This window comes from Chelmon rostratus, chromosome 10, assembly GCF_017976325.1.
Source record: "Chelmon rostratus isolate fCheRos1 chromosome 10, fCheRos1.pri, whole genome shotgun sequence".
Taxonomy (NCBI): domain Eukaryota; kingdom Metazoa; phylum Chordata; class Actinopteri; order Chaetodontiformes; family Chaetodontidae; genus Chelmon; species Chelmon rostratus.
In genome coordinates, this window is record NC_055667.1 from 12,217,987 (window position 1) to 12,239,395 (window position 21,409).

The 21,409-nt window shown below is 41.1% G+C and overlaps 1 protein-coding gene across 1 annotated transcript; it reads right to left on the minus strand.

Moving 5' to 3' along the window:
- Positions 1-474: 474 nt before the first annotated feature.
- On the minus strand, positions 475-14,721 carry wrap73 (WD repeat containing, antisense to TP73). Its single transcript, XM_041946294.1, has 13 exons — positions 14,591-14,721; positions 13,874-13,961; positions 13,531-13,683; positions 11,451-11,567; positions 4,849-4,921; positions 3,782-3,885; positions 3,257-3,343; positions 2,689-2,823; positions 1,958-2,035; positions 1,779-1,881; positions 1,555-1,680; positions 1,178-1,369; positions 475-1,046 (listed from the first exon to the last, which is right to left on the minus strand). Exons 2-13 carry the CDS (start codon positions 13,940-13,942, stop codon positions 934-936), a joined length of 1,350 nt encoding a protein of 449 aa, XP_041802228.1. The 5' UTR covers positions 13,943-13,961; positions 14,591-14,721; the 3' UTR covers positions 475-933.
- Positions 14,722-21,409: the final 6,688 nt, after the last annotated feature.

The following is a 21,409-nucleotide window of genomic DNA, read 5'->3' on the forward strand; positions in this document are numbered from 1 at the left end:
AGTAATGCAGCATTTCCAGGTTAAAGATGATGCCACTTGTGTCATTATGAACTGCACACTGTACAATGCTTTAAAAATACACATTGTAAAAACCTGTCTCATGTCTTTGTTCCATCGAGCAGATTCATCACCACAAGTATCGAAGCTTTGTGTCATCACTCAGGAGATGGAAATGTTTTGTGGCACCGAAAAGGAGAGTGAGCCGTAAATATACTCTCTGAACCAAAAAGTCCTGTTGCTAAAACACTCTTTTTTTTCCACCAAACGTGAAATCAATCAAAGTCATCTGTGGAATATAAATGTAACTGCAGTTACAAATTTGTGGCAAAGTCACCCGTAGAAAAAAAAATTGTGTCTCTGATCCTCCTGGACACCTTGTAATAGCTTCACCATTACAAATATAACTCAGCTACTGGTTCGTTTAGCTGTTACACTGAGCTGAGTACGCAAACTGTTTTCATAAACTGAAATATTAAGATGCAGAAATTTTAGTAACTCTGCTTATGCTGCATTATTTATTACAAAATTTATTCAAAATAATTACACAGTTTCATGTTAAAACACAAACAACACATAAAACTAAAGTTACAGTGAAAACTATAAAACTTTGTTAACTTCTACCTTCTCACAGTGTTTGAAACTAGTGCTTCAGTAAGCATTTGGTTATTTAAAACCTGATATTTATTAATTCTACGTCTCCCAGGAGGAATGTCATGTCAGGCTTTCCAAATGTTTTCAACTTGCTGAGAAAAAGGGCATCCCAGTACCATGCACTGAGGGCCTGAAGAACTCAGTGAGCAGCTACAGTTCAACATGTGAAAGTTGAGAGGAGGACTCTTTCCTTCAGTCTTTTGGCCATCACCTTAACACATTCACCACCAAGCGTGTACGTTTAAATGAGGCTGAACAGTGAACCCTGTGCTTCTGTGTGTTTTACTTGTCCTCCTGGTCAGTGTCCATGTAGCACAAACACAGCTGCTCCTTTCCGAGCAGGATCAGAGAGTCTCCACTGCAGTGCCAGTTTAGTGACTGGACCTGGAAACCGCCTGGAAGTGTACAGAGAGGGGCAAGTGTAATGAGTAATACATCTACACACACACACAAAATGAAGGTGACTAATGGAGCTGTGTGTTCCAGCCTCTGGATGGTTCCAGCTCTTACTGACTTAGCATGTTACCTTCAGTGGGGACTTGGACAGAAACGCAGCCTGCTGGGGACCAGAGATAGAGTTTGGTGTTGCCTGTGCAAAGTGCCAGCCGGGGGCGTCGGGGGTCCCACTGAAAGCAACGCACGGCCGATGTCTGCTCAAGCACGGCCTCCAGGCTCATCTTCTGCATGTCCCACACCCAGACAACACTGGCCATGTTATCTATGGTCAGAAACACAGCTACATAGTTAAAGCCACCCAGCTTATACAGCCATGTAGCACAAGCTTTGAAGCAAAAACAAGTTCACACTAAAGTTGATTTTATGACAAAAAAAGTGGAACTGTAATTTGTGTATAATACAGTTCTCTTAGGTTGACAATGAAGGTAAAAATCTGTGAACTAATACCATTTTTTGTAGCTAGATAGCGACTGTCTGGGCTGAATGCCAAATTAGAGACACCGATTTTGGGGTTGGCTCGGTCTGGGTCTGGCTTAACCACAGGAATTTGAACTGGCAGCGAGCAGATCTCGTCTGGAGTGGGCAACAACAACAAATGAGAGTTTGTGATTAGACAAAGACCTCAGTAGTTTTAGTCAAATACTGTTAAATATCGGCAAAAGCTGACATACATTTGCTCTGGGCGTTAAAGAGCGTGGTGCCAATTGTGATGTTGTGCAGTGACAGGTCATCACTACCAACAGCTGGCCTTCTCTCCACTTCCTTATACACAACCTTGAAACACAACAAACAGTACATTATTGGACTGCAACGCAGACAAAGCTTATAATGAAGGCCGGAAGAGACTCACAGCTTTTGTGCTGTTGATGGTTGCTGGGTGCTCAAACTGTGTGATTTTCTTCCATGTGATGTGATTGAGGATCCGCACCTGATGTGAGAGCAATAAAGTCTTGTCATTTACTTTGGACTGATATTGACAAATACACATAATAATCATAGTACAGACAAAAACATGTTTGACACTATTTTTCATCTATAGAAATGAATACATCAGTTTATTACAGTGGAAACAATTTTATACATCAGTCTGTTATATGGGTTAAAAAAAGCTGTTTGAAGCCTTTTGTGACTCAATGGAGCTGCTTTAAGTCTGATACATCGTCACAAGTGATGTCACTTGAGTTTCTTGGGGCTGAAGAATACAAGTTTGAAAAAGTTACACTCTGTGGGTGTTAGACAGTAGTTAGACAGATGTGAGCTTCTCAGGCCTCTGTAGCCCACTGCTCATCTCTGTTTGAGGCTAGCAGCTCAAGCTTATTTTAGCCACTACTAGCATAACATACAAAACTCTCTGACCGAACTGTTGGAGGTCAGGTTGCTTTGTGGGTAATGTAGGTGCCAGGTTTTAACAAAGAAGAAGAATGTGTAGAATAAAAAAAGACAATATCAGCTAAATCTCTTCAGACACGTGGCTTTACAATGATTTCTTGTACTTGGTGGTGGTTGAGTTGTGCCAAATTATAAAGTGGTATCTCATTTCTCAACTTCATTAGCCATCACTTTTTAAGAGTTGGTCCATACTTTTTCATCATAGCTGCCAATGGCCAGGAACTGGCTGCTGGGGCTCCAGGTCACTGACTTCACACCCAGGGACCACTCATAGGCACTGTAGGTTGACAGCAACCGGCCGTCCAAAGAATACAGCAACACCTTGTACTGTGGAGATAATACACACTGGGAAAAATAGTACTATGCATTCATCCTGCTTGGCCAAGGCTCGGTCAGTTGGAATATAGCAATACATTGACAGTAAGGATGCCTCATATTAACAGGTGATTCCTTCCAACTGTGTCACTTATTTTACAGTTCTGTTTGACATGGTGTCACATGGTGTCAAAGGGTTTTTCTTCTGTTGCTAGTAATAACTTGTAGTATGACAGCTTTGTAAATATGAACACTTTGTAAATGTGCTGATTTACTTGTGTTCTTATTTGTAGTATATGATGTCAAAAGATGTTGCACATACCAAACAGGTCTCAAAAGTCAAACCGTTGACAACGTAGCTGTCTACTTAAATGACGGCCCCTCAGGGAAGTTAATCTATCATATTGTCTTGTTGAATCTTCAGTCGATAAGGCAAATGACTCACCTCCAGACAGCTATCCCACACTGCCAGCACACAGCCATTGGGAGACCACTCCAACCCTGCCAGGTCCTGTGTCTCAGTCTCAAAATGCTGTGACAGAATTAAGTTGGTAAATTCAATTAATCTAATTTACAAGACACTTTTACAGGAAAAAAACCCAACTACTCGTATATCATACATTCTTCAAGGGAGACCAAAATTGTATCATCTTGATATCATCAAGAGAAAATAAGTGTTTTCTTTGTCTACATGTGTCTATGAAACAATCTACATGGCATCTGAAATGAAAACCATTTACTCTACATGGTCTATGACAATTTCAAAGAACTAATATTTGAAGTCCACATGGCAGGGAAGCTTTTACACCATGTTGTAAATCATACTGAAAAGCAAATCATGTTTGATATATTCATACTGTGACAGGCTGTATGTCTTTTGGTTCTTCATCTTTTTAGTCACCTAAATTTAGCTTTTTTCTACCATTACTTACTTAAATGTTAAATGTATAATGGTCATAAAAGGACTTACCCTGAGTAAATGCCAGTCGTCACACACAAATACACTAATGTAATCCTTGCAGTCACGACGCTCAGCCAAGGCCATATAGTTGCCATCTCTGCTGAAATCTATACCTGAGGATGAAAGATGATGGGCGAGAGCTATAATTTTAATGCCATATAATCACAAGTATGATAAATATGTTGACACAGGCCAGCAGAGGTGAACTGAAAAATATTGTGTGTAAAAACAGAAATCTACCTAGAAAGACAATATGAGCTATGCTTTTAGTGGGAAAGGTTATTTGTGCATTTAATTTTCAGTGAAAAACATACAAAAATAATGATTTGAGACTTGGTGGGGTCTGTACTAAAACAAGCATGTTCCCTTAAGTCTGGATAATAGAATTTGCAGGCCGCAACTTCTCTGCAGCACTACAATGCTTTACTTCTGATGATATGTTGTGACATATTAAACCTTTATCAAAAAATTCCAGCTCTTGCCATTTGGATAATACTTCAATTATTTATTCAGCCCTAAAAGACATGTATTATTTAGGTTCAATTCTTACTAGGTAGTGTAGTATAGTCTCCACTACTTCAAATTAATTTTGACTAAAACAAACTTCATGTGTTAGCTATTCTATTATCTATTTTGATAATTAAATGTGTTACTTCATGGTCCCCTGTGTATTTCATCCAATGTAATTATGTGACATGCTGGCACCATCAGGTCGGTGGTATGTAACCAACAGGGCCATATTATTTATATGACTGCTGTGAGGATACATGGTTTGCAGGAGGGCATAGTATTGCATGCGGAAAATGAGAAGAGTCATGGACAATCATTTTTCCCCAAGCTGCTGACAGGCCTGTTATGAGGAGCATGCCCCATTTACTGAGGAGGGGAGCAGCTGTCAGCAAAGAGGACCATAGTTTGGCCGCATACCCAGGGTCGCGTCACAAGGTAAAGAACGGCATGTGATTCATGGGGTATGCCGAGGCACTCAGACCTCTGGCCCTGTCCTCAGGTACTCTTGGTGATACATATACTCATATAAGCCACATGAAAACAAAAAATCTTATTCTCATACTGACCCTTCTGGCATGCTTTGGGATACTTGATGTAAGACACAGCTTTGGTGCACAAGGACCAGACGGTGACTCTCAGCTGTCAAGGTACGAGAGGAAAGAGAAAAAAAAAAACAAAATGTGGATTATCTCCGAGTGAAAGTATGAAAAGCACACCATACTGCCAGGTGGGGTATAAACACATCCAAGTTAGTGCCTGAGAAATACTGGAGGCTGATACATACGTTGAGATTTTAAAAATGTGACGACAATATATCAGCCAATGTTTTGTGCTTTTCTTTTTTTTCTTTTTTTAACCTTAGACACACAATATAAACAAAGGTTCTGATAAAGGCCCTTTATATGTGGTTATCAAAGAATTGAGACCAAGATATGTACCGAGCGGAATGTTTTACAGTTCAAAACAAACTTTTCAGTGCTCTCTAGTGGACAAACTCTGTAATAGCAACACTGTTTCTAAATTACCTTAATCATATCTTGGCGATTTTTGTCTGCATCTTCTTGTTACTTACCAGCTGATGTATACAATGATGGTGATATCTTTGATAAGCTAAAGTTGGACAACAATATCAGACTTTCTGATACTTCAGTTGCGTTCATTCCAAACACTACATGTAAAACAAACATTGTGGATAAGGGATTGGGCTTTGAAGCAAACGGTGGTTTTAAAAGCCACTTTAAGACATGACCATTTGACAACTTTTCCACTAGACTGAAGTCTATATGAGACCAATTAGACAACAAGTCTTGCGAGATCTTCACTGAGCCTGTGATGTAATAAGTGCTGCATATGGCAACTGTGTGTCAACAGTGACCTAACAAGAGGTCATTCAACCAGGCCACAAACCTATTGAGGCTTCTAAGTGCTCCTCTACATCCAACAACTTGTCCGTCAACAGGGCAGATCCCGACTACAGTCCAGGCTAGCATGGTCCATCATGCCCTTTAACGGCTGTAGACAGAGTGCCTTATGGCTTTGAAGGGGTCTATGATAAATCTCTGTGAGGGATATGAGACACTGACATGGTATCCTAATGGCTGGCCCTGTAGAACTCTCTGTGTGTGGGAACAGGGAAGAAACACATATGTTTAGGATTTATTAAATTAACAGAACCAAAAAACATCTCGACACATAGCAGCTGTGAAGGACTGGTTCATTTAGTTGTCAAGATTTAATGCTAGACGTGTTTGCTACAAGTGTGACAAATTAACAGCAAGTCGCGTAGCCAGCAGGTTGTGAGCATTCCCACAAATGAGAAACAGCGCCAAAGAATAACTATCTGGCCACAAGTCGGAATAATAAAGAGACCACAGGTGTTAATGCTCAGTTTTGACAGCAGTCACTCAAATACCTACCAGTCTCACTTCAACAAGACTGATGCCAACAAAAGCAGGTGGCAGTCAGCCAACAGTGCAGCATATTTTCACCCAAGGACCAGTATGACATGTGGTATCTTGCCCTTCAAGACACTAGGACCACATCAGTCATTCAGTCGTCATCAGTCATTGGGACACTGTTAAAAGATTCTGTGGTCTCCTGCTCAGCTGCCTGGGTGTTAAGGTGTTCACGGAGAAAGCTGTTGCTGCAGTCCCATTTTTACCAATAACACAATAAAAGTGACAGTACACAAAAACATTACATAAATTACACACCCCTGTGTGATACATACAGCATACATCTGCATGAATGTTCTACAGGCCACTGTGTTGTGAAGCTGTGTAGTTCAATAATTGAGAGCTGCTTTCCCGATGCTGCACAACAATTATTTCTTGTTTGGTTCAGTGCCCTTTTAAACACAAATTATGGCAGCAGTCATTAGTAACAATCATAATAGCAAATGCATGAAAGCACAACAAGGCAACATTAAACATGTTAAATGCATGGCTCTCATGTCCTCATTTACATCTTACAGTAAGACAATATAATGTGGGTACTATCTGATCATGCTTTGAATGTATAAGATGTGAAAATGCTGGTTCCGATATGCACACTAGCCAAGAAGACCGTTCAACGCATTCCTTTTCTTTGAGGGAAAACAAGTAAAGTCACCAGAAACAGAAATAACAAATTACGGGTTGAATAAAAAAATGTGAATTTCAATTTTAGCCACTATAAAATCCCTTAGCCAAGGTCTCCACAAATGCACACACACAATGGCACTACACTATCATACTCTGCGGTTGTACTGTCATTCCACTTCCAAAGAAGAGTGCTATGTATTCTTATACCACTTATGCTTGCAACAGAGGAAAATATTTGACTTTGAAAATCTTAGCATCATCACAGCTAGATATTCTGGCGGGACCCTACATACACGCATATTAAACAATAACATTAACAGATTATTCAACAAATATTCTTTAGCAATAGAAATTGAAGTCCGCCCTTAATGCTGTATTTTGCATGTGAGAATGTGCAGAGTTAAAACTACTGAATTGACAAGGCTTTCATCTTAGTGTCCAGACAGACATTTGAACTGGGCCAAGTCTGTCACCTAAATGAGCTGAAGTGTCAACCCTCCTGTTTGGTCAAGACATCCAGCTGTGTAGACCCTGTAATATCACCTCACTACATGCGTCCTGGACATCCCCTCAGACATGGTGCCATGGCAACTAATATCAACAGTGCTCAAACACAAACACACTTACACTTCTTAGATGCCTTGAACCCACCACATACGGGATGCGGGGAGATCAAGACCCGAAAGGCAGTGTAACTTTAAACTGGGTGAAGGAAGGGTAGCATGAGGAAAATAGGTGGGAAATGCTTTTCCACATGGTGTGGTATGCAATAAGATCTGTAGTTGGTAAAACTACACTTTAGATGAAGTGGCCTCACCAAAGGTGAGCAGCATCTTGGGGATGGGGGCTAGGGGCCTGAGGGTGGTGTGAAAAGGCAAAACTCCGCGACAGCAGCTGCTGTTTATCCATCAGTGATGGAAAAATTCATGTCTGTGCTGGGGTTACCATAACTGCAACTGGTGATCAGTACTGGCTGTAATTACAGACAAGTACATCTTTTCATTTTAGCATTGTTTTGATCACTAGATGGCTCCTAAGGTTGTGAGGGTTTTCTAAAAAGCAGTGAAGGGGCTGCAAATTATTGTTTAATAGTATGTCAAATCTTCACTTGACATGTTATGACAAGACAATCTTCTTAAGACACTGCCAGATGGGACAATTTGGCTAATTTCTACCGTTACAACTATTTAGTATCTATTAGCAAGTATTCATAACAAGAAAACCACAGAATTAGGGAACATTCCCAACAGGACAACCTGTGGGCAACATGATAACTACGATCAGTTGTAGACGAAACTTACTGACAGCAGCCTGGAATACAAACCTACAAATCTATCGGCCATTCGTGTTGTGCGACTCAGCCAGTGCAAGAGAATGGGCGAGTGTATTGATGCCTTATAGGCCTGTCTGTCAGCAGAGGATTAGACGGTAGGCATTCCACATAGAAAGCCATCTCAAACCAATATAGCCTATTTCTCCAGTTACAGCCTCATGATTCTACCAAGGAACTGGAGCCTGCTCACACGTAGGTATGGGCGAGCTATTGTCCCACGTTGCAGTCCAGCAGCTGCCTACGTTTGCAGTTTAGTCCGGTAGCGTTGTTGCCAACAATGATGCACGTTAGCAAGGCTCCAGAAGGACTGGCCAAGAATGCTATAGCTAATCCGATCCCAACAATGTAAAAACCATTAGAGAAGTCAAGCTCAGTGATGTCCTTGGCTGGAGTTTTTCCACCCTCAGTTTATCACCCTTCAGCTGGTAAAGGTGGATTAACATGGATGTGTGAGTGGCATTTTGTGAGGTCCTAAGATAAACGATCGTAATTTAAATAAGAGATGACTTGCGTGAAGTCTCACAATACATAGGCTAGGTTTCAGCAATGCTCCTTTCTATTAAATCTGTGACACGGCACCATTCTGTATTCGAAAACGAATGTTTGTTGTTGTTTTTTTGTTTTAATTCTTAATATCTCAGCCTCTCAAAAAGTACTACATTGAAGCCTTTAAGGAACAGCACAAGAGCATCTCCAAGAGTCACCTGTAATTTGCCTAGGGCTGCCATTGAAACCCCTGTTAGCACTAAGACTGATTTGCTTAGCCATTCTCCTTCTGTTACAATGTCAGTTATATCAGCTAATAAATTATTGTGCACCTGCAAATCAGAAATAACTAAGGACATTCTGTTTGAGGTTAAAAAGAAAACTCCCTGCAACAGCTACAAAGAGACAGCCAGACACACACACACAGCCAGCTAAGCAGATTTACTGACACATAGACAGACAAACACACACAGAGGCACGATCCACACCACAGGCAGCTGTCCCTAAACAAGTTAATATAGCAGGCTGTTTATGAGTGGGGCTGAAATTCAAGCCTGACACGAACACCCGTCTGGCACAGCCTTAATGAAATCTTGGACTGGGGTGAAGGTAAGTTCAGTGGGCCCCTTGGCAATGTGGTAACCAGTGCCTACTTTGCCTCTGTTACATTAGTTTTGCAACCTCAACCACAAAAGGATGCTCAGTAACAGTAAGCAGTACTTAACCTCCTGCTTATATTTGTCCAGGTGATAAGGGCAGTGAGTGTTCTTGAATGCAAAACACCACAGATGAGAGGATGTTTTGAGACTACCATAAAAAGCTTGTCATTGTAAAACCACAAAAAATATGCATCAATAATTTAGAAAAAATTGTGGTGATTACAATGATGAATGAGAAATGATGTCTGCATAATATTATCATGTATTTACTGGTGGCTCATCAGTGTTTTCTCAGAACTCTTGAATGGAAATAATTATTTGGAGTGGCTTGTTTAAACAGATGTCAGCTGCCATTCCCAGTGCGACTTAAAGGTTCATTATGATCCCACTTGGGCACATTATACAGAGACACAACATTTCATTCCACTGCTACACAGATGACACGCAGCTGTATCTCCAAGTAAAGCCTACCAACATCACTAACCTCTTCAGTCTTACAAATCAGACGTTGGATGTCATCATTCAGATGATGTCAGCCATTTTTTTTAAATTAAATTCTAATAAAACAGAGATCCTTATCATTGGACCTGATTATCTGCATCCCAGTATCCAATCCTCTCTTGGTCCCTTATCAATTTACGTTATTGTAATGGTCTTTTCACAGGGACAAATCACGAATGCATTAACAGACTCCAAATGACAAAAACAAATGATTCAATATCAGAATAGCTGCTGAGTATATGTTTCATCAAAACATCACAGAAGATACTTAATGAGAGTAGATGTGATATTTGTTATAAGTCATTTGACACAGATACATTTAGAAAAAAAAAACAACAACATTTGATGTTGATTATTTGAATTTGCCAATTCATGTGCTCAAAAACAAGATGACTAAGATGTCCTAAGACCTAATCTACACTGTTGCCATATGTACACAGGGAAGGTCCCTCCATTTATTTGTATCCCATTCCTTTTTTTCCCAAAGATGCAGGCAGACACAAAGCAGACATGCCACAGACGTTTGCACTCCCTGCACCGTTCTCCAGGCCAGACGCAGTGTGTGCTGGGCCACAACACCTGTCAAAGGATTCCTGGAGTCAGCTTGAGCATGACAGACACAGCCTACCATGGTGCCCCCGTCATATTCCACAAGGCCCAAGGGGTAGCTGCTATTGCTTCTCACCCCTTGCAACACATGCTTTCAATGGAGTGAATTCAAACCAGGGGTCAAGAGGCATAAAATAGTACTAAATGCATCTTTATTATTCTGAGTTTCATTCTGCAGACCTTTATAAACAACACTTAACATCTCCTGTGCCTTTTACATGACAGGGATGTCAACTACAGAGATGAAACGAAATCTTAAGGGTGGCAAATATAATTGTGTGTACCCTGAAGGGTCAATATTATGCTATGAAAGAATTTCCACTAGTCACACACCGAAGTTCAGTTTGTTTGTTTTTTTTAACTTCATTAGCAATCGTGTTATTTTGGGCTGACAGTTGCCAGTTGAAAAAATTTAGCATATCACTCAAACCCAGTCAAACTTTTTTGTTCACATTTATGACTGTACACTCAAAGATCTCTTGTGGTTGCGGTAGTTCAAAATCTAGCTTATTGACTGCTCTGTTTTTTTAAACTTTTAATGACTTTGTTTTCAATTGACTGCTTGGATCTTTAAATAGATATTTTACCATCTCTTTACTGCTTTTTGGGTTTGGGTTATCTTTTTCTCTTCACGGCTGTTGAACTATTATTATTATTGGAGCAATAGAACACCATTAGCAGGACTTGCAGCCAAGGAGAATACCAGACCTACATTGAAAGGGCACATTCACATAGCACCCATGTTCCAGAGGTACTTGAGATCCATGTATGACAGGACGCTAACAGGAGGGGCGCTATGAAATCAGGCTGAATACAAGCATTGGGTGTGGGGAGGTGGGGGGGCATATGGGCAGTCAAGAAAGGCTCTGGTGTCTGGCTATTTTCAGGTCCCCCTTCCTTGTGGGCCAGCAACAGTTGAAACCAGACAAGCATTTGCATAAACACACTTCCATGCGCATGAATGCATGCACCCTTGCACGCACCATCTTCACACTTACATGGAACTCAGTGGTGTTGAGAATGTGACGTCCGTCTGGACTCCAGCGTGAGGAGAGTAGTCCTATTGAGCCCTCATCAATCTTACAGTGCCAGTCCGGCTGTTCGAGAGACCACACCTGAAGAGAAGGACACCGACAGTGACAGAAGGACAACAGTCAGCCATCACTGATGACATACCTCCCTTGATTGCCAACAGTAAGAAACACGTGAATATCAGAAACCATGAAAGACTGGCACTGGATACCCCTTCAAAGGTAAGCTACTGGCCCTGTGATGCACATGAAATTACATTACATTTGTATACACAACTTGTTTTCACCAGTGCAGCTCTTTAAACAATCAAGCTCTGTCTATCAATTAGGATGCAAGTTTAAAAACAGTTAACAAAAAGTGTATCAATAAATGTGAATCACTAATATATACATATATACATACACACACCAAAGCATTCTAAAATACAAAGGACAAGGTGCATACTCATCAAATGACATGTCTTTGAATTCAGGAAACAACATGTAGAAAACAATATATGTATTACTGTCTGTTCATGAATCTTTTTTATTGTGTTTGCAACAGCAGTCTCTTTGTGTCAGATTTCTGGAGTTACAGTATGGTCCACATGTTTAATCAGTGTAATGTTAAATACTACTTAGCAATACGTCTATTTCACTAGAACATACAACTAAGTACCCTGATGGATTTTATTTACAATTTATCTACAGTGACATAAGGTACTGCTCAGCAAAATTGAATAGCATTTTACAGAATAACACAAACAAACAGTTTAAGCGTTTCTGAAATAAGAAACAACTATGATGTAACACAGCGCAAGCTTGAAGCAACTGCTAAATATTTTGTGAAATTTACAAACTTAAAGACACAGTAGAAGTAGAAATTTCTAAATTATTTTAAAACAGCATGTGGTAAATTATTGCTATTATGAACAGTGGCCTTTTAGTGGTTCAATGTAATAAAATCTGTACATATAAAATCCAGACAGCACTTCATCTCGTGTTTACCCAAGCGGGTCATGATAATATCAATATCTATCAATAACGTAACTTTTCCATAATTCCTCTTCATTGTGTCAGAGACTTTACTTTATCTTCAAGTCCCCGTCCAATCAACAATGTGTTTCACTTCTTGTTCCTACAGTTGAATATTTGATGTTCACTGTGTGGAATGTTGAAAGTGCAGGGTTTGACACTAGAAGGCTGCTGTCACATTCATTGCTGAAAGAGTACAGAGATGAAAATCTGATTTTTAGAGGCGGGCCTACAAGCAGGATTTGTGCCATCACAAATTGTCGAGAAGATCAGTATTCAGCATACACAAGAGTGATGTGGCCACCTGAAGGCTCCAGTGCACATACACTGAGAATGGACTTTACAGTGAAACAGGAGACATCTTGTGTCCAGCAGGTAAACTTGTGCAATGAAACATATTTGCATATTCATACAATCTAGATTTTTTATTGAAGGAGAAGGACTAGGTGCAATTTCAAGAATTTAATGTGGTAATTAGAATTCCTACAAAACCATATCTGACACACGCCAATTATTATTTATTCCTTAATACATGTGTGGAAGGGATCTCTAATAATTATATGACAGAGAACTATTCAAATATGTTTGCCAAAAACAATGTTTTAAAACCATATAAACTGTTATTTTTGTTATCATTTTTATCGTAATCAATAGAAATGTAGTTTTGTGGTTATTTTAGGGCAGCAACAACAATTTTAGTTGTTGATTAATTCCTCAATGATTTATTAGATCTATAACAACAAAAGGATATATGACTACCACAAGCTGCTGAAGCCTAAAGAGAAGGCTTCATATTTCTTACATTATCTGATCAATGGTCAGAGAATTCCATTTATAGTGATACTCTATTAAGAAAGGCAAAAATACAGAAACCATTTCTGTCAGTCAAAATAGGAATTAATCAATCGTATCAGCACTGACAGTATTTATCTAGCAGAGTATGACTGACTGCGACCTATCAAGTAGCATCACCAGCATTTACACTACACTCGAGTCATACGCTTGCATTATTTTTTCTCTTCTCATAGCCTACCTGTACCAGCCCTCTCTTGTACATAGCACAAAGGACAAAGAGTGAGTCAGATGACCAGTCCATGTGGGATATCTGGTCCAGGCAGGTGTAGAGCTGCAGGATCTGCAGGGTGCTCACATCTCGCACCACCAGCCTGTATTGCACGCAGGTAGCCTGAGGAGTACAGCCAAAGAGAAGAGTAAGACAAGACTTCTAACACACTTTTATCCACGTCTGACTAGAAATCTAACCATGGGAATTAAATAAAAGTTTAAAGTATTATTTCTACCGCATGACACTACATGCACTACAAAAGCACACTAGCAAACATTATATATATTAAAAAAAAATGTCAACCACTTACCAAATATTTCCCATCTGGGGAAACTTTACAAAGTTGGTTGGATTGCTTGAAGACCTCAGAGAAATTCATTTTACAATCACACCTGTTCCTACACAACAGAAATTTACAGTTATATGACATGTACAAAAAAGTACAACTGCGTCTCTTCAAATCTTTAAATGTATAAGAGACTGCATAGACGAATCTGTTGGTGTAGCGTTAGTTTCCAAATGTTAACACGAGATGGCGCCATAACTCCAATAAATATTTTGTCTTCGCACAATAAAGAATACAGACACACACATTACACACACAGACACAGAAACAGTTTTCCTCTCATGCAAGAAGAGTCATTATATGTGGAAAGCACGGATCTGCATGAACACTAAATTTGCTTCGAAACACAATCTTAACAGACACACCTGACCTACAGGCAACGCTAGTTCAGTTAGCTAAACTAGCCGGCTCGCTATCAAAAGAAGCAGCTAAGTTACAGCAAACTAAAGCCACACATAAACCTCGTCTAAAACAAGACTTCAGTGCCAGTCTTCGTCGTCTTGCAATCAATACACTTCTAATGTCTAAGCCAGTCGATAGAGAGGAGCAACCACGACATGCTGACGATAAAGTTGGCAGTTAGTTGTCACTAGACTCATTCAACACTAACGTTAGCATATAACGCTACTAGCAACTAGGCAGACAGCTCACCTTCGCTTCGAACTCAATGAGAAAACTCACCTCTAATGGCAACTGTGTTGCTCTCGCCGATCAGATGAGAGGCGCCAAAAGTCCCACAATCATTTTAGAAAAGTTTTTTCTTCGCATGACTGTCTTCAGGGTACAGGTTGTCGATCAGACTGTTGCTAAGTTGCTTGGACGAGCAGATGACACACCAGTGCAGTCCAATCAGCATCGGCCTTCTGTGTCTTGCATTCTGGGAAATGTAGTTCATTACTGTGTTTTCGCTTTTTTCTGTTAGTATGTGCGTGAGTGCGCGTGTATACTAAATTAGTATATGGACCTGTAATCACATTTTTTTTTCTTTAAAGTGCTAATCATTTTGGAATTTTGAACTGTGTAGGCAAATATATTTAGAATATGTTATATGCTACTTTCATTGTCTAAAATCTATTCCCATCATATATTTTCTTTCACCCTTAGTCGTTTTATAGTCTGTGGGCTATGTTTTATTCATACAAACCTGTCTTGTCCCGTAGTCTAAGTCTGGAACAGCTGAATTACTTTTTATATCCCCCACCATTATCCCTCTGCGGAGGTTTCCCGCTTATGTGCGCCCAAACCGCGCTACCGCCTCCCTGCTTCACCCGTCGCAAAATACGCTTCACCTCCTCCTTGGTCTCCCTCGGCAAAGCCACACTTCCCTGAACAGCATGCAAATCACTTTTCCTCCTGTTTCCTTCCAGTTAAATTTGTTTCTACGAAAAGTCAATCTTCTCCAGCCGCTGTTATCATACTGTAAACGCGGTCGATTTTATTGTTTTTTCGTTGTCGCTGTTTTTTTATGGAGGGTCACTCTCTTGGCATGTTCGATAATAAACAGGCAGGTGCTCGGCGCAGCATAATTCTTGGGTGTTTGGATTGGAATAATAATAACCTTCAGGTACGTTGTTTTATTTTAATGAACTATAATAGAAATAGAGATTCAGATTTTTAACCCATGTCATATGTTTTATTATGCATCAGCAGGCCTATTAGTTTGTTGATTTGCAAAACGTGAAAAAAACATCAAAATAATTTTCTAAAAAACGAGCTTCTTGACAAGAAAGACAGCTGTCTGAGAATCTATGGCTGGATAAGACTCCGAATATAGAAAAAGTTTAAAATCTTTCTAGTTGTTTTGATTATTTGATTTTGCAGCTGATCGTGATTTGGGTGTTATGTATTCTTAGGATATTAAAAAGGCCTAAGGAATAACAATCGGTTGTCGAAATAAAAGTGTAGGCCTTAGAAGTAAATATGCACAACTGTAATATTAGTATCCCTATTTCGATTTTTGTGTTCAAATTATAAATGTTTATTTGGAAAAAAAAAAAAAAAGCTGTTGATTGTTTTTAACATAAAGCTCAGAATCAGTCTTTTGTAATCAACATTCACAAAAGGCTGAGTTATTTAGGCAATACTAACTTTTGATACTACGTTCGTTTTTATGTGTATTGGTATTATTTCAGTACATTTCAGTGCTTTAAATAGCGGCACAAACCGACAAATCAGCAACGACAGGCTCGTCCTTTGAATCCTCATATGAAATATTTCACTTGGGGCTGTGGAAGATCGAATCTAAAACAATTTTAAAATTAATTTCTTCTCATTTGGGACTGTGTATTTTCTTGCATAAAATGGCCCTTGGGGAGGCACCGTGTGTGTGTGTGTGTGTGTGTGTGTGTGTGTGTGTGTGTGTGTGTGTGTGTGTGTTGTCATGGGTGCCGTAACCCAGGAGTGGAGACACAAAGTAGAGACAGGTGAATATCACAGAAGCACAATGTCAAACCGGCGTGACATTTAGACAAAGACACCAGCAGAGGCCGTGCTTCACAGAAATAACCCAGGCGTGTGTGTATGGGCTTCCTCGAATAGAATATTAACATGGAAATATATGCTGCATGTCAATGCATAGCATAAAATCTTGAACATTTATAGGCATGGACAGTGTTTTATTTTATGTGGCCTGTGATAGTCTACAATACAGGCTAGGCTATGTTTTCCTAATTGGCAAAATGTATTCATGATTCCATAATTAAGTAAAGGCAAATCAAAGTTTCGACATGTGCACGTAGGCTACATATATTACAGATAATAAGTAATAAACAATTAGTGTAAGTCTTTTTGCTGCGGTTATTTCTTAAAGCTTTCCTGCTCTGAGGTGCAGGTTAAGTGAAAAGCCAGGTGGAGTCCTGCACCGACGCTTTGTCAGGTCCCCTGCGCCAACACAGGAGCTGCTCTGGGACCTGAGGAGCGGGGAGCGGAGCGGCTCTCTGCGGCGGCAGACACCTCAGCAGCAGCGGGAACCTGCAGCCGCGCAGCTGACGCAGAACGCACCATATGCGCGTCTGCGCGACGCAGACCACGCGAACATCGCACGTCGTTTTCAATTCGCACGAATCAAGGCTGCGCGTGGCAGATTAAAAGCAACAAAGTTAGCTTGAAGAGAAGAAAAGAAAAAAAGAAACAAACAAAAACCCAACGGCATGTGTTGAAGAATCATGACATCACTTCAGATGTTTACTGAGCTGCGTATCTTCAATCGATCGAGTACAGACCAAAGGGAAAAGTGTCACGTGCGTGGTTACACTGGCGCACAAAACAAAACATTTAAAATGACAACGCCACTTTCACAGAAAAATCTATTCAGATAACAAATTGTGTACCTGCAGCTAAATTGCGGTGATCAGCTCCAGGGGAATGGTTTGCATGTGCATCTTTAAAGCCTTGCACCTTTGCCACACTTTTCCTTGTGCAGTCCTTCAGAGGGGTTACTAAGGAGATGTGACGCTGCTGTGGTGCGCAGCTGTGAATATAGTAAACTTTTGAAGGAAAGAAACAGGCTTTGTGTTGGATGTGATCACCGCAGCATCAGACTGGAGACACCAGCCTTTATCAGCTGTAAGCGGCAGGCCTGAACTCCATCTGATTTTCTGTTTGTGACAAACACGGATTAATGACAACTCCATGTATTCTGACTCGAGCCATCGCAAAGAGACCCGGATGTCCCCCTTGCAGGTACATTTCCAAACTTACACGACGAATACTTTATCATCTATTCTCAAAGTAAGACACCGAGGTTTCTGTCTTTGGATGGAGCTGCGATAACTCTGTGAGGAGTGTAGACCTCTTAGTTTAGGCAACCAGAGGATAAATAACACGCATAGACTAATGCGATCCGCTGCAGCGCCACTGGCCGTTCGCTTCGGTGTAGCTCCATAACGTCTGGACACTCTGACAGGCTGCAGTGTGCAGAGGAGGCGATGCTCGCACTTTGCAGAGAGGAAGGACGTTTCCCTTCGGAGCAAGACGGTGATGAGGCAGGCAGGCCCGGGCACGCCCAGGCCCCCTGACACCCTGTGTCACCTCACTGGGACTACATTGGTGTGATCACACCTGGATGAGTGTGTGTGTGTGTGTGTGTGTGTGTGTGTGTGTTTTGAGCAACTCTCTCTCCCTTTTGAATACTGATAAAATGATCGTGCATGACCTATATTTTGCTTCCACTTGTAGCTTTTTTCACAATTATGCTGTCCTAAATAATTGCATGTGTGTGTGTGTGTGTGCTCTCTGCAGAGTTGTCTGCCCCTCACCAACCTGTCCATCCTTTAAGATGTCCCAGTCCACTGTTACTGAAGAGGGAGGCACCTTCGAGCACCTGTGGAGCTCCCTGTGAGTGTCAACAACACCTGCTGAGGATTGGTTTACTTTCCATACCATGAGCATATTTCCCAGATGACGTAATGGTTTTGTTAAAAATGTGAATCAGGCAATGAACACAAAACACACGTAATTGGGATAGGATCCAGAGTGAGTTTTTTTTTTGTTTTTACACCAGCTGTCTGTAGAGCATGTGAGAGAAAGCAATGTCCTTTTCTTTTGCTGGATAACGTTTAGAAAAAGTGAAAATATTTATTAGAACTTCTGATGTGCAGAGATAATGCAAAGCTCGAGAACAATTGTGTGCATTTTCACCCACTTATGATCATCTCTTGCTTCCGAGTGCATTCGATGATCTCTGCACATAATAAACTATAATAAATAATTTCCCTGTAATAAAACAAGCGGCCCCATTTTCTTCCTTTCTTTTTTTTTGGCAACAAAAAAGATGAACGCTTTACCAGACCTTTAAAACGGTTCTGATGACTTTAAAAGCCTTTTTTTTTTTTTACAGCGGTCTGTTTCTTTGCACATCAGGTACTTTGTAATGTGACACCAAGACTTTTGAAAACTCATTCCTCTTCAGTCAACTTCTGTCCGCGGTGTTGTGTGTTCACAGGGAACCAGACAGCACCTACTTTGAGCTCCCCCCCGGCAGCCAGCCAGGTGAGCGCCCAGTGCCTTCCACCAGCACCCCGGGGAGCCACCGCAGCACTGCCGACGGCCCCATGGACGTCTACCACCTGAGGGACATGAACGACAATGTGATGGTGAGGATGTGAGCGGACACTGCAGTTTAGTTTGTGGTCAGTGTGCGCTTTTTCCTGTGAGAAGCTGCAGCTTATTCCTGTGACCTGCAGGGTGCTTTCCTCCAGCGTGTCAGATGGTTTCTTTGTGAGCACACACACACACACACACTTCCAAGATCTCATTTTGTTTGTTGTGTCCTTTCACATTTTCCCTCCAGTGCTGAGGAGATTCCCTCCTATGTAGTTTCCCTCTCCTCTGCAGCCTTTTCCCTCTCTCTATCTCCCTGCTGAGTGGCCTGTGGGGACTGTGTGTGTGTGCTGGGGAGAGGGATAATTAAACCCCAAGCTGGGACCCCTTGCTGCTTCACTGTAGAGCCATATGTAGGCTGGGGTGTGTCTGTGCACATTAACAAACACGCACATATGTTTGCAGGTGTGTGTGCCTGTGTGTTTTTGTTGCTGCAGGGAAACTTCAGATTCACAGGAAGTACACACAAACAACACACTTTTCATCTTGACCACCATTACTTTCTCCAAAGAATTTCAAATTTAAAACAATTTTTTTGAGCCCACACAGATGAATGTTACGCATTACAAAGTTCTTGGAGGTGCATGACACACATTTTGCTCACTACATCCATCTCCGTCTTCCAAATATGAAACACACCTATTTTTCCTTCGCCTTCTGATCTGGAATATTGGTGGGCTCTAATCTTTAAGAGGGCAAGCCTGGGCCTGCCTGGCCGGTTAATGAATAGTCATGACAGGAATAAGGAGGCGGAGCAAGGGTTTGTTGTTAGATGCAAGGCAAGGGGAGAAGGCCCAGTCAGGCAAGGGAAACAAGCGGAGGAGAGGAGAGGCAGGACGTCTCCTGTATCCTCCATCATGTCCCGCTCCAGAGAGGGGTCAGCTGGCCACGCTTGGTTTGCCTCATACAGTCACAGTTGACCACTGCAGAGTGTAAGTCCTATGAGAGCTGGGAAGCAGGGACATCATAGAAACTCCCGATCTTATCTTTCAGGAGCCTTAAGATGCTTTGCGGAGTGGTAAGTGGATCAGAAGCTGCTTATGTTTCGGCATATTCAGAACTTTCAAAAAATGTTTGAAAATGATGTCTCACTGGTGTGGCAGTGGAGATGGTCTGAGTAGAAGTTATAGTATTACTCTGGTTCAGATTGGTGAAAATGAGGCCTGTGTTTTTTTGTACATTTGCACAAATGGCCATGGCTACCTGAAGTTCAACTTGTGTGCTTATTATTGTATAATTAGTCATGTCTCCAGGTATAAAGTTTGATTGTCATTACATTAACAAGTTGGATTCATTTGGAAAGATGGATGTTGACATATGCTCCTGAAATAGTTTGGTCCAGCCACGTGATGCAGTAGCTAGCTGTGTTTTAGCTTTCCTTTATGTTCCTCTCTTGTTAATCATGCAGCATTTAGAAATTAACTGTGAGGATGTTGTAGAAATCAATTACAGTTCCTGCAATTTGCAAAATATTCCCAACAGGGGGCACCCTTCTTACACACCACTCCACATTTTCCACATCCTCACCTCTGTTTAACATAGCTGGCGTCGTTTAGACATGCTCCACTTTTCATATAATGCCATGTCATTCATTTCTGTAGCCTCATTTTTCACTTGGTCATGTTGTTTTCTTTTTTCCTAATGTTGTCTTCTCCGTATGACAGCATGTGAGTCTGTGTTGTTAGCTGTGACTACATAGTTCAATTTGATGAGAAGCTGTAAACAGAGGTGATTAGCGGGGTAATACTCTCCTCATCCTCAGCCTATTATGTTTCTGACAAGTGAGGGTTGTTGTGGCCGACTTATCGAAATCTCTAAATGTCTTGAGCCTTTTAAGCTCGGCTTTGAGTGGCGGCTACCGGGATGGCTGCCCATAGGGGACATCAGATGCTGTTGGGATGAGAGGCTTAAACACTTACACACATGAACACACACACACACACTTGCTCACACAGTGGCGGCTGAGGTTTTAGCTCTGTTTCAACTTGTTGCGGATCGAGTTTAGGCATTAAGAGCAAGCACACCTGCGAGCGCATGGGTCTGTGTGACAGTGTGTGTGCGTGTTTGCATGTGTTTGTGTGGCAAGTGGGGTTTTTTTCACACACACCTGGGCTTACCTTGTGCCCATAAAGCCCCTTTGACAATACCTGTTCGAGGAAGATTTCAAAGGTGGTAAACAGTCAGGAGAGAAGGACTCTTTTATTCCAAGAAAATCAGACACTCACTTTCATGCTTTTCATGAGGGTGAACGCATCAGTGTCCCAGCAGAGTCTACAGCTTTTTCCACTGCAGACATTAAAGACACTTGATTCCAGCTGCCACTAACAGCTCTTTAATCGATTAGTCTGACGTTATTATTTTCTCATTTTATTGATTTGTCTTCAAAATATCAGTAAATAG